This window comes from Carassius gibelio, chromosome B1 (assembly GCF_023724105.1).
Source record: "Carassius gibelio isolate Cgi1373 ecotype wild population from Czech Republic chromosome B1, carGib1.2-hapl.c, whole genome shotgun sequence".
Classification (NCBI taxonomy): Eukaryota; Metazoa; Chordata; class Actinopteri; order Cypriniformes; family Cyprinidae; genus Carassius; species Carassius gibelio.
Window position 1 is genome coordinate 30,733,042 of NC_068396.1, and position 14,282 is coordinate 30,747,323.

The 14,282-nt window shown below is 36.1% G+C and overlaps 2 protein-coding genes and 1 long non-coding RNA gene across 4 annotated transcripts in view; 2 read left to right on the forward strand and 1 right to left on the reverse strand.

The window, feature by feature from the left end:
- The first annotated feature begins 914 nt into the window (after positions 1-914).
- Positions 915-12,601, forward strand: LOC127949180 (choline transporter-like protein 1). Its single transcript, XM_052546174.1, has 16 exons — positions 915-1,400; positions 3,372-3,458; positions 4,005-4,147; positions 6,364-6,500; positions 6,590-6,683; positions 7,128-7,297; positions 7,407-7,496; positions 7,588-7,727; positions 7,814-8,000; positions 8,911-9,079; positions 9,167-9,323; positions 9,447-9,530; positions 9,604-9,741; positions 10,774-11,010; positions 11,105-11,182; positions 11,581-12,601. Exons 1-16 carry the CDS (start codon positions 1,377-1,379, stop codon positions 11,599-11,601), a joined length of 1,956 nt encoding a protein of 651 aa, XP_052402134.1. The 5' UTR covers positions 915-1,376; the 3' UTR covers positions 11,602-12,601.
- The window catches only part of LOC127949182 (uncharacterized), a 44,788-nt gene continuing 38,512 nt past the window's right edge, over positions 8,007-14,282 (forward strand). For both annotated transcript variants that reach the window (XM_052546176.1, XM_052546175.1), the window contains exon 1: positions 8,007-8,266. The gene's annotated coding sequence lies outside the window, so the exon portion shown is untranslated. The remainder of the gene's footprint in view (positions 8,267-14,282) is intronic.
- LOC127949184 (uncharacterized) lies at positions 12,680-13,279 on the reverse strand. The gene is made up of 3 exons (XR_008152260.1): positions 13,138-13,279; positions 12,982-13,041; positions 12,680-12,844 (listed from the first exon to the last, which is right to left on the reverse strand). It is a non-coding gene; the product is annotated as an uncharacterized LOC127949184 (long non-coding RNA).

A 14,282-nucleotide genomic window follows, 5' to 3' on the forward strand; every position in this document is an offset into this window, starting at 1 on the left:
ATATTGATGCATATAGACTGATTTTTATTTATTTATTTTTTAAGAAGAGGCTTAAGAAACATGCAGCCAAACATGCATAAAAAAGAAAAGAAAAATTAAACCCTTTTTTAAAATATGGCTTAATGCATGTTTTCTTAAGAAACATAAATGTTGATAATTTCCACAAAGTGTACTTTTAAGTGAAAGGCTTAAATTGCATCACAATCACGGAAAACAACTTTAAATATTTTTTTGTCTTTCTTTCTTAACTCAAAAAAAGTGTAGTTTCCTAACAGATAGATTAATCGGTTTACTGATTGATCTATAAAGAAAATGTTGCATTTAATTTTAAGTTCTTTTGGATTCTTTCCACGAAGAAAAAAACAAAAACAATGATAACGTGTTTATCAGAAAAAACTGTAACATCAGTTAACTCTACAGTCTTGTATCTCTGCGTAGGAACTCCATAATGTCCTGATAATGTCTCCCATAATGTGACCATAAAATGGTCGCAGACACCAAAAACTTTTCGCACTACTTTCTTCTCGATAGATGGTGCTAAAGTCACAGAAAACGAGCTCAACAGTCCGAATCGTTGTAGAGAATCGGTTCGTTCGAACGACTCGTTTAATGAACCTCTTCAAAGACGTGATTCACTAATTCTTTCCAGGTAAGTTAAGTGTTCCCAGCGGCATTTTAATGTACGGTTAATAGGTTATTATTTTGTAAATTATATTACTGCTTATCACTGTTGTCGATCAGGTTACTATAGACCACGTTTGTGTATTGCAACAATTTTGGTAACGACATTACCGAGATTAATGCCGTTGATAAATCCCATGCATTCGAGTGATTCGCAATTCCTTGTGAATCATATTAACCGAATCATTACAAAAGAATCTCTTCAAACGAGCATTCAAGATTCCTTCACTGTTAACTAGGCATAACAGACGTGAAACGTGTGCTAATAGTAACGTATCTTCGGGTTTGGACAGTCAGAGCCCAGTAGCTTGCGCTAATGTCACACCGAGGGAGCTGAAGAGTGAAATAAGTTCTGTTCATAGTTGGGTGTTTCCGTGTGACCGAAGAAAAGGAGGAGAGGACAGCTCCGCCTTGTTCACCTTGTCACGAGAGAATTACTGCACGTCAGATCCTGAAAAAACAGACCCTAATCTATTTACTAACACTCACGTTAGCGGCTCGAGTGTGTTTATATTCTTGCGTGATTGCTACAACCTACGTATCTTTGTTTCTAAGGGCATTTGTCCGTATTAATTACCTATGTGCAACTTTTACACCACATTCCTCGGAAATTGCAGCAGGACACGCTGAGCGCGCGCTGTCTACTCCCTGATTAACTCCCGCGCGCGCTTGTGATTTTCATCAACTCAGGAATTATGGGATGCTGCGGTAGCACACAGGTAAGACATCATAAAACACAACAAATACATCGAGCAAATGCATGCGGATTGGAGTCTGGAAACTTTTTGACTTGAACGAGTACATGCACTGCATGAAGTTACGAGTGTTTGGAGCGCAACACTCACATTAAAGTCACTCATATACAAGCAAGGGTCTTCTAGATTTATAAAAAAGAAAGATGTGTGCTTTATACAGCGAGCTATTGCGTCTATCGCCTTTATCACATCAAACTAACGATAAATGAATGCAGAGCTTTGTTTGTCAACAGTGTAAAGCTCATTTCCGGTAGCATGATGGTGGCTGAACACACCCAGGGTTACAGGATTAGTTTTGAGTTGACAAAACCAAACCGGTCCAATCCGGCTTTGTTGGTACCATGAAGCCCATCATCAACTTTCTCTTTAAACTCAGGTTTAATTCGGAGTTAATGGAGTGCACATGAAAGTGTGACCTCATTAATGAACAGCCAATCACATGCCTTGAATCTGTGATTCCCTTCTCACGAGAGAGTCACTACCAAAGATTACAAGATTGAAAAATATGAAGACTTTAAACACATTTACAAGATGACATGATCTATACATGAAAGAGGGAAACTTAAAAAAACATCATATATATTCACGTTTAAAGCTATTATTATATATTATCTGTATGTTTATATTAATTAATTTTTTAAAAATAATTATTATTGAACTAAACTTGCTTGTGTATTAAGGGTATAATAATTATATAAATCATATCAAACAATTATAAAAAGAAAATATTCATCTCTAGAAATCAGACAATTTTATCTTTAAAATTGTTTTACTATGTTGCGTCTGTTAGCGTCCTTTAATTTGGAGTAAAAGAAACTGGGGGAGTGGCTTTATTGCATCAGACGTGTTACTTTGCTTGAAGCTGATTGGTCAAATTTCAGTTTGCGATCTCTAAACCAGAACATAACGTAACATAAGTACTATGGTGATTAACACCACTAAAAGCCAAGCCACTTTCATGGTACTTAAAACCCAGGATTGGTGCAAACTAAACTGAAACTTACCTGGATAGCCAGCTAAACCAGCTTCATGGTACAGGCCCCGGGTTTCACTGAGAACGAGTCCGGTGTGTTCAGACAGTCCCATTCACTCACTACGGTGCTTTCCTACTGTTTTATTCCTGCTTTGTGCTGTTGAACTTTTTGAAGTATCCCCAAGATTTTAGGATAAAAAAAGGAGCTTACAATTTTGGAAACTGCGACTGGTTGTTATTTTTATTTCAAAAACAGTATGCTCCCGATAAGAAACAACCAATCAGAGCTGCGGTCCGTAACTTTTTCGTGTATGCAAAATGTATATAATAAGCGAGTACACCATGAATCCATTTTCCAAACCGTGTTTTTAACTTGTCCTGAATCTCTAGGGTGCACCTATAATAAGTGTTTATATTCTGACTATTTTAGATTGCTTCGGGGGTACCGCGGCGGAGTAACCCAGTACCTTTGTGATTCTTCATAGACATAAACAGAGAGAAGTAGTTCCGGCTACGATGTTCTTCAGCAAGACGCAAACAGTTCTGTTTATTAACCGCTAGAGCGTCAAAAGTTACTGACTGCAGCTTTAAATAAAAAAATGGTTAAACATTTTTTAACTTTGCAACTAACTGATATAAAACATGTTTAAGTTGAGTACTAAACTACTAAAATTAATAATATATAGACATAATTAATAAAAACAAATTAATAAATGAAACAAAAGCACAAAAATTAACTAAAACATACATAAGGACATAAACACACACACACACACACACACACACACACATATATATATATATATATATATATATATATATATATATATATATACATACATACATACATAGACCGGTACTTTAAAAAAAAAAATTCTTTATGCATGCATGTATTTATTTAGCTATATTTTTATGTTAAAAGAGAGTTTGTATGTGTCAACTATGTCAACTTCCCTTTACAGAAGAGCCGTGAGTGGAAACCCTTAGAGCAGAGGAAGTGCACAGATATCCCATGGCTTCTTCTGTTCATCCTCTTCAATATCGGCATGGTAGGAAATACAGTTCACATATTTAAAAACAAAATTAATTTTAAATTAATTCATTTGTTCAACTTAACTACTTGAATTAAATGGTATGCTGTCTGTTTTATATGGTAAAAATACCTTTATTTGTGACCCTGAGCACAAAACCAGTCTTAAGTCTCTTGGGTATATTTTTAGCAATAGCTAAAAAAAAAAAAAAAAAACATTGTATGGGTCAAAATTATCTTATTATGTTTCTTTTATGCCAAAAATCATTAGGATATTAAGGAAAGATATTTTGTACATTTCCTACAATAAATATATCAAAACTTTATGTTTTGATTAGTAATATGCATTGGTAAGAATTCATTTGGAAAACTTTAAAGGTGATTTTCTCAGTATTTAGGGCCCTCAGGTTCCATATTTTCAAATAGTTGTATCTCGGCCAAATATTGTCCGATCCTAATAAACCATACATCAATGGAAATATTATTTATTCAGATATTCAGATCAAATCTTCATAAAACCAGTTGTGATCCATGTGCTGATCATCAACTTGTGTTTCTGTGGCAGCTCTGCATCTGTGGCTTTGCCATTGCGACAGGTGCCGCGTCCAGACTCATATCAGGGTACGACAGCTACGGGAACACCTGCGGTCAGAAGAACGCCAAAATCCCGGGAATAGAGCTCAGCGGCCTCGACCACACGTCCAGAAAGTATGTAAAGTATGAAAGTAAAATTGAGGAATCTAGGAGTAATTTTCGATGCCAACCTAATGTTTGAGCCACATGTTCTGAATACTGTTAAAATTTCATTCTTCCATCTTAGAAATATTGCCAGATTGCATCCGATGCTATCGTTTACTGTTGCTGAGAGATTGATAAACACTTTTGTGTTTTCCCGTATTGATTACTGTAATGCCTTGTTAGCTGGCGTGTCAAAAGCTACCTTAAACAGAATGCAGGTCTTACAAAATTCAGCTGCCAGAATCCTTACTAGAACTAATATACATGATCATATTACTCCCGTTTTGAAGACTTTGCACTGGCTTCCCATTAGGTTTAGGGTGGACTTCAAAATTCTGATGCTTACTTACAAGGCACTGCATGGTTTAGCACCTCAATTCTTGACCGAGCTTTTAACTCCATATACTCCAAAACGTGATCTTCGTTCTTCGGAATCTGGTCTTTTAACTGTTCCTTCAACTCGTTTAAAATCAATGGGAGACAGGGCTTTTTCTTCATTTGCTTCAAAACTTTGGAATTCTCTACCGATTGAGATTAGGCAAGCTAAATCTTTTGGTATTTTCAAATTACAGCTTAAAACTCATTTTTTTAGGTTTGCTTTTAACTGATCTATTGTCTTTTATGTTTATTTTACAGTGTATTACGTCTTTTTGTGTGCTGTATTTTCTTTCTTCTTTGTTGTTTTAATTGTTTCTGTACAGCGCTTTGAGACAGTGTTAATTTCGTTGAATAAATATTTTCGTCATTATTTTCGTCACGAATATATTTTTGCGGACGAAAACGAAACGAAAACTAAAAAAGAAGGCACTGATGGAGACTAAAACTATGACTAAATTGATTGACATTATCGTCAACGAATAAAGGACGAGACGAAAATAGACTGTGACGAAAATCAAATCAGCAGACGGGAGAGATGCGAGGAATCAACAAAAGAACCGGCAAAACGGAACAGGCGAGACTGCATGAGAGAAGAGAACCAATCCCAGCCTGACTTATTGAGACGTGAAGCGAAGGTTTTTAAATGAGCTCCCGGGACGTCGTCATTCGAAGAGGTGATGTCTAAAAGAGCGACAAAATGTCCACAGCTCACTTCACGTTTGACGACGAACAAAACAAAACAAAGTGTAAAGCACGCGGAGCGCTCATTCGTGGCAAGAACACAACCAATTTGAAAAGACATTTACAGACGAGCCACCTGGACATTTTCTCAAATGTAATTTCACAACGATGTTCTTTTGTTTATTGAGCTAAGCAAAATTGGAAGACTGCAGTGCGTAGATGTTGTAGCATTAAATATCACGAACTGAAAAGTACTGTAAAATAGCCCCTTCTTCAAGTTAGATGAGAGCACAATACTAATACGTAATATCATGATAAATACATTTGATTAATACTAATGTTTAGTATATTTTATAATGTTCTACTTGTTGACAATATCACAAATATTTCTATATTAGTCATGTGAAACGTGAATGTTCAAATCCTATCATTATACATACAAATCTAGCAATATTGTAGTATTTAAAACATACAATATTGCTAGACAAATGAATACCTTATAAAATCTTGTAACTTTTTTTATCCACCCAACTTATTAAATATTTACTTTAAATGTATGCACTTATTGTTCAGCTCAGCTGTAAGCTTTAAGGTCCTGGACCTAACTTTATTTTTCTTTTATTGATGGTCAATTGGCAGCTAGTTATTGTTTACATTATCATGACAGTGTTTGTTGCTGCATAAAAGCTTTTGAATCGAAATAAAGACACAGTTGTGTTGAAATAAAGTTGAATTTGTGTTTTATATATTTTGGTTAAGTTTGTTTCCTATACCAGCTGTAAAAAATTGACTAGTAAATCTGTTATTGATTTTAGTCTTATTTTAGTCGACTAAAATACCAAGCAATTTTAGTCGACTAAAATAAGACTAAAATTAAAACAAATCAGATGACTAAAACTTGACTAAAACTAAAAAGAATTATAGTCAAAAGACTAAGACTAAAACTAAATTAAAATTTCATGTCAAAATTAACACTGCTTTGAGATGTACATTTAAAGGCGCTATAGAAAATAAAGGGTATTATTATTATTATTATTATTATTATTATTATGTGAAGAAACACAGCTGCCTCCTCTGGAGGGTTTCTCATGTGTTGAGTGACAGTTTCTTCAATGGTTCTGTCACAGGTATGTGTTTTTCCTGGACCCCTGTAACATCGACATAGTTAGAAGAAAGATTAAATCTGTGGCTTTGTGCGTCTCGAAGTGTCCAGACACGGAGCTGAAGACTTATGAGGATCTCAGAAAGTTCTCCACAGTTAACGGTGAGCTCAGTGCTGTCACACACGGCTGGAGGTCCTCAAATGTGATTCATGACTAATGGGGTTTTGTTTTTCTGTGTTGTTTTCTCTAGGATCTAATTTGTGTTCCTACGATGTACTACCGGAGTCGTATTCCTCTGATGCTAATAAGGCTACAAAATGTCCAAAACTTCCTGTCTATCCAAGGTAGTCCATGTATTTAGTCCATCTGTGTTTGTTAGGGGTCTGTAAGATTTTTTTTAGGAATGTTTTTGAAAGAATTCCTTTCTGCTTATCAAGGCTGTGTATGTAAAAACAAATATGTAAATTTATTATAAATTAGAATATTATAATTTTGTATGCTTTTAAAATAAATTATTAAATATTAGTTATATTAATAAATATTACTGTTACTATTAAAATATTTCCACAAAAAAGCCACTGACTAGAAATGGCAAGTTGCAAATCATGATTCACGCCTAAAATAAAAACTTCTGGGAATTTTAAACAAAGACACTCCCATCAATATTTCCACCCAGACATCCAGCAATGAAAACAAAGGTTCAGCTTGATCTTTTATTTGCAGGTTTGATTCATTTCTATTCAGACTAACCTATATTCTGTCTTTTTTTGGGGTTGTTTTTTGTGTAGTGCATCCTTACCAGTGTTTCACCGCTGTATGCCAGTTGACATTTCCTGCTACGCCAGGTTTGCCGAGGCCTTCATCTCTTTCGTCAGTGACAACAGCGTGGTGCACCGAGTCATCGCTGGAGTGATGACATCCAAAGATATCATCATGGGCCTGTGTCTGCTCGCTCTCGGTCAGCTCATGACACAGCGCTCTTCTCACCAAAACATCAGATATCATATTTTTTTGCAGTTTACTAGTTTGATTTGAATATATATATATGTCTCTGCTCTGTGCTGCAGTTCTGTCTCTGATCCTGATGGTTGTGATCCGCTACATCTCTGTGGTTCTGGTCTGGATTCTCTCAGCCGTTGTGGTGGTCGGGTCCATTGGTGAGACTTCAGTATTTAATTTAGATCAATGACAGGGCCATGGGCCGCTGTCCTGCTGCAGATGTGTGAGGCAGTGCTGTGTTTGTGGCAGGTGGGACGGGGATCTTGTGGTGGCTGTATGTGGATCACAGTAAATCTGTGAATGGCACTCGACCGGCTCTGGAACTGGAGGTGGCCAAAGACAACCAGACAGCCCTGCTCATCTACGCCATCGCTGCCACGGTCTTCACTGTATGTTTGAAATCACATGCTTCTATATAAACTGCAGAATTCGAGTACTGTGCAGATGTGTAATCCTGAATAACGGCGCTCCTCAGGTGATCCTGCTGCTGCTGATGTTCTTCATGAGGAAGCGTGTGGCGCTCACCATCGCTCTGTTTCATGTGGCTGGTAAAGTGTTCACCCATCTGCCTCTGCTGGTCCTGCAGCCCTTCTGGACCTTCCTCACGCTCATGCTCTTCTGGGTTTACTGGATCACCGTGCTCCTCTTCCTCGGATCCGCAGGTCTGTCAGAGCAATCAAACGAAGGTCTGGGGTGGGCCGCATTTCTGGGAGTATATATATATATGTGTGTGTGTGCTCTTGATTTTGTGTCATATCAGGACACAACTCTGTATAAAGACATGGGTATGACACAGGTATTACAAGGAGAGGGTGACTTATGAGACATAACCCATGTCCCCATTTTTCAAAACGCTTATAAATCATACAGAATGAGTTTTTTTGAGAAAGTAAAAATGCAGAAAGTTTCCTGTGAGGGTTAGGGTTAGGTGTAGGGTTGGTGAAGGGCCATAGAATATACAGTTTGTACAATATAAAAACCATTACACCTATGGAATGAACACACTTTTCACAAAAAAAATATATATATAATTTGTGTTTGTGTGTGTTTGCAATTACAATCAAAAATACTTATAAATAATAATACTGCTTTATTACTGTTTTATACATGTATATATATATAATGTGTCGGCGTTATAATGAATACATAACATTGATATTGATTGAATATACTTATATATATTTATATTGTTTTTAAATAAATTTTACAATTACATATTACATAACATTTATTTATATTTGCATATTTATTTTTAAATATTATATACTCTTGTTTTTAAACTGTGTGTATACAAACTACCATTTTATATTTTTAAATGTGAATAATCATTCTATAAAAATGTGTTTCATTATATGTGTGTGTGTGTGTGTGTGTGTGTATATATAATTTTATTTTTATAATATTTTAGAATGGACAGTAAAATGAATTAAACTTACTAACTCTAATGGAAGTTTGCTGAAGTTCACATCTGAAAAGCTATTAATGTCTCATAAACATTCATTATATTGCCCAGCCTCATAGAGAAGGCTGTTGTAATATATTAGTGCTTCTCCAGCTCTGTTTTCCTCACAGGAAGTCCAGTGCAGAATAACCAGACGGGTCTGGAGGAGTTTCGAATGGACGGCCCGCTGCAGTACATGGTGTGGTACCATGCCGTGGGCCTCATCTGGATCAGTGAGTTCATCCTCGCCTGTCAGCAGATGACCATAGCCGGAGCGGTCGTCACTTACTACTTCACCAGGTCAGAGGTCAAAGGTCATTCACTTTCCTCCATCTGTCCATAAAGGACAACAGTCGTGAGTTCTACTCTGTTTCTGTCTGATTGTAGAGATAAGTCTCAGATGCCCTTCACGCCCATCGTGACGTCTGCGCTGCGTCTGATGCGCTATCATCTGGGCACCGTGGTCAAAGGAGCCTTCATCATCACTCTAGTGGAGATCCCCCGCCTCATCCTCACCTACATCCACAGTCAGCTCAAAGGAAGAGTCAGTCACCGACAAATAGAAACCTTTTCTAACATTATGAATATCTTTACATGCATTTCGATCAAATGAAAGATTAATTAAAGAGCTGAAACTCTTAAACTTGCGCTTGTTTTTTTGCTGTAGGAAAACGCCTGTGCGCGCTGCATGCTGAAGGCTTGTATCTGCTGTCTGTGGTGTCTAGAAAAGTGTCTCGCTTACCTGAACACGGTGAGTCTTATGGCACAAATATATGAGTTGATTTGTTTTCATTTGTTGCGTTAATCATGTGGTTTTTCTTCAGAACGCTTATACAGCAACGGCCATCAACAGCACCAGCTTCTGCACGTCTGCGCGAGACGCTTTCATCATCCTCGTGGAAAACGCCCTCCGTGTGGCAGCTATCAACAGTGTCGGGGACTTTGTGCTGTTTTTAGGAAAGGTATTTACGGTGTTACTTTAGTAAAGATTTATATACTGTTTATAGTAATTTACCGTATTTTTCGGACTATAAGTCGCACCTGAGTATAAGTCGCATCAGTCCAAAAATACGTCATAATGCGAAAAAACAAAACATATAAGTCGCACTGGACTATAAGTCGCATTTATTTAGAACCAAGAGAAAACATTACCGTCTCCAGCCGCGAGAGGGCGCTCTATGTCTTCAGTGTAGACTACAGGAGCACTGAGCAGCATAGAGCGCCCTCTGGTGGCTGGAGACGGTAATGTTTTCTCTTAGTTCATTTCTCTCGGTTCATGTTAAATTAATTTTGATAAATAAGTCGCACCTGACTATAAGTCGCAGGACCAGCCAAACTATGAAAAAAGTGCAACTTATAGTCCGGAAAATATGGTATTAACATTTTTATTTAGCTTTTGTTTAGCATTATTTTTTGTACATTTCCGAAATTTTTCAGTTTTGTTAATTTTAGTACTTACAGATATTATTTCAGTTAGCTGGCAAGGCATCAATATAGTATTTTCATGAATAATTGTTTTTTTCCCCCATTCATTTTTTTATTTATATCAAAGCATTGTTGTATCATTAAACTTAAATTTCAGTCAACAAAAAACTTTTTAATCTTGAGGTATCATTTATGTCCATAGCACAAACGTGGGACAATTTATGTGCTAAAGATCCCTAAGTGATAAGACTGGGCATAATTGTTAACTTTAATACTTAAAATAAAATATACATCAACCAAAAAAAATCAAAATTAATAAATATATATTTATACTTCAGCTAGTTGTTAAAGCAGTATTTCCCATTTTTGTTTAAAGTACCAAAATGTATAAATAAATGAATAAATAAATAAAAAAGCATTCTATATAAACTAATAAGATGACAAACTTTACTAAAATTAAACTGAAAACAAAATAGAAAATATAAATCTGATTCACAATTAAAAAAATGGTTTAATGATGTATTAATGATGATTCCAGAAGGTCTAACAGTTGTTTCTTGTGTCTGGAGGTGTTGATCGTGTCGTGTACGGCGTTTGCGGGCATCCTTTCACTCAACTATCAGCGTGAATACACCGTCTGGGTGCTGCCGCTCATCATCGTGTGCGTCTTCGCCTTCCTGGTGGCGCACTGCTTCCTCTCCATCTTTGAGATCGTAGTAGACGTCCTCTTCCTCTGCTTCGCCATCGACACCAAGTACAACGACGGCAGCCCGGGCAGAGAGTACTACATGGACAAGACACTCATGGTGAGCGAGTTACCCTTCATTTCCTCTTGAGTCTTGTGTGGTTGAATCTCACATTAAATATGTTATTGGTGCCAATCTGTGACCATTCATGTAGGAGTTTGTAGAAAACACCAGGAGAGACACGGAGCGGTACAGCAAAGTAGAAGGAGACAGTCGGGAAATGAAATCCATGGTGAGTTTAAAAGAAAACTTTTTTTTTTTTTTATATCAGGTTTCTCATTATTTACTCACCCTCATGTTGTTCCAAACCTGTCCGGGTTTCTTTCTTCTGTTGAACACAAAAGATATTTTAAAGAATGTTGACGATAGCCATTGACTTACAGTGTGTTTTTTTTCTTCCATACTATGGAAGTCAGTGGCTACCGTTAGCATTTTTCAAAATATCATCTTTCATGCTCAACAGAAGAAAAACTCAAATAGGTTTGGAGCAACATGATGATTTGTAAACAGTGATGATTTTAATTTTTGGGTCACCTTTGCTTATTAGACTTTTGGAAGTGGGAGATTCCAGCAGAACAAGCACAGAATTAAATTCACATTTCTTTACTCGTGTCGTTTCTTATATTTCAGACTGGAGGTACACTGGCTTGATGAAGACCGGCGCTGTATTACATCAACTGACAGGCCTAAAAAGTGCTATTGAGATGCACAACAGCTTCTCTTCAGGGAATTCAGTGTGACAGACATCTGTCATCATGACTGCAGGCCATTTGACATTAGAATAGCTCCAGGACAGTGAGCTGGGTACATGCACAAAACAACAACAACAACACAAGACTGGATGTCTGCATTGCTACAATATCTGCTCCTAAAAAAAAAAAAAAAAAAAAAAATTTAACTTGCATGGAAAAGACTTCCGAGGTTGAATATTTGCAAGTTATTTTAAAATAAAAAGGTAGGAGCATAAATATCAGTTTTTATTTGTTTTATTGGGGTAGTCAATTTTATACAGAGGTTATGGACTAGCAATAGCTGCCTTTATTTTGGTTAAAACACACTGTCGTTATCTCCTGCTTTAGTTATCTAACTTCATTTTTTAAGATGCTTTTGTATTTTATCTTATGTCCTTTGATTTTGAAAGATTTTCTTTTGTAACGGATGTGAAATACACTCCTGTCTGCAGAGACTCAGACTGTCAATGTTTTTCTATGTAAGCAATATTATTGGATCCTTTCTCCTTGGTTTCAGAGCAGCTGAATGATTCCTTGAATGTGATTTTATTATTCTACAGTAGTTCCTGCTTCTATTTTCTCTGATGATTTTTTGTACAGCAGTGTGTTACAAGCAAATATAATTTGTTCTCCGCTTCTAAATGAACATCTTAATGATTTTCCTCGTGCCAATAAGCAGAAGTGTGTAATTTATGCATCACAAAAAACACTAAACAGAATTGCAATCTCTTTGTTCGAGAAAAACAAGACTGTGATGGCCTGTTTGTACCAGCAATCAACAAAATTATTTGTGCAATTCCATTTAGTGCAGAAATTACACTTTAGCTTCAATCAATTGCATTTGTGTGTGTGGGTGAAAGGAAAATGTACTTTTAACAACCATCTTTAAACACTCAATAAAACCAAAGAAATGTAAAAAATGTTATTGACTCGTTGTTGTATCAATGTTCATAATGAAAGTGAGCGAAGGCTGAATGAATAAAAACGCAATAGAGATATCCAGAACAAATTACATTTACTAAAGGATTCAATGGGCAGTTTACTAAATGAAGTGTAATTTGACAGACGTTGAAGGCGGGTGAGTTTTGAGATGTTCTTCAGTAATTCACTAGTGCCTTTTTTCACTGGCACTTTCCCATCATGCTCCAGCATCGCAATGACATCTGTGGAAAGATAAACATGAATTATACAGGGAAATGCTTGTATCTCTAAACAGCTTTTAGAGTTTTTATTTTTCAATTTTTGAAATAATTAAATGAATAATCACTCAATAAGGAACACTTGTAGAAAATAGACTCACTCTCATGCCATTAAAGGTGTAGAGAGATTGTCCTTAGGAATGGATTTGGAGAAATTCGCCCTGAAAACATGGAATTAGAGTTTGATTCTTTCGTGAAACTAACATCATACTCTGTCTAAAGTGCTTTTCTAAACTCAGCATGCACCTATCACATACCTGCTAGTGTAATATGTATAATAATATAACTAGAGCAGAATGTGTTGCAGATGAAAACAAAACACAGGGAGCTAAACATGACGCACGATCTTCTTCGTGGACGTCAACTAACAACAGAAGCGCAAGGACTGCCACCTAGCGGTCAAATACAGCACTGGCCTCACACTAGAGGGGTGGGCGTATTTTTATAAACTACATCAATTATAATATTGTTTGTATCTTACAGTGTTAACAATATTTTACTGTAGCATGTTACATTCAGGGTAAGGCATAGGCCTCCACTTCATTTTCTAACAAATGGCAAAATATTATCCTGCCAATGGCAAAAACTGAATGATGCTGAAATCCTTATTAAAAGTTCTTTTAATTGAATCTTTAATTGAATTAATTTAATCTTTTCTACAATGAATGAATAATCTATGGAATAATATTTTAATTAGGCCTACATTAAAATATACACAAATGCAGATTTTTTTTTAAGGTTGCTTCAGGTTTTGTGACTCAATCACAAACTCTCAAATTGATGTTGATAAATATATATTATAACATTACATGTCGATCAACCTTATATGTGGATTATTTGTAAGCAGTTTTTAAATTATAGGCTATTTATATAAATATTTCTTTATTTTCCCCTCTGCTTGTTTTCTTTGTGTTTGGCAATGATAATAACTGATTGTTATTTAAAGAGGTTTAACCGAGATTTAATAAGAAATGATGCCATGTGGCAGTGTAACTGTACAATTAGCCTACAGTTAGATAATGAATTAAATTACTTGGAAGGAACCGTTTATCCCAGTTATTATGAATAATACATGTAGATGATTATTGTAAGCCTGTTACTGTTGCCACCGTTTTATGAAAGCAATAAACCACTCGAAGTCATGCATGACAGTGATTTTACTATGAATCAACTTCTTGTAAAATCACTGTAACTCGTGCAGCTTTATTGATATATATTTTTATTACCATATTTAGCATTTACACTCAAAAACAAACCCCATTTCGGCTGAAATCTCTTTAGCGAGTAAGTCTAATCATGCAGGCACATGCACTGCTCAGAATCAGGACGGTTTCTGTAATGTGTGATGGGGGAAAGAGGTAATAATGTGACTTTTAAGCGAGTTTTGTGGAGTAACTCGCTC

Excerpts from the sequence above, each read along its gene's own strand:
- LOC127949180 (XM_052546174.1), top strand. The coding sequence starts at position 1,377 with ATGGGATGCTGCGGTAGCACACAG. Across the intron at positions 6,501-6,589 it reads AAAGTTCTCCACAGTTAACG|GATCTAATTTGTGTTCCTAC; the intron begins GTGAGCTCAGTG and ends TGTTTTCTCTAG. Across the intron at positions 9,742-10,773 it reads TTGTGCTGTTTTTAGGAAAG|GTGTTGATCGTGTCGTGTAC; the intron begins GTATTTACGGTG and ends TTGTGTCTGGAG.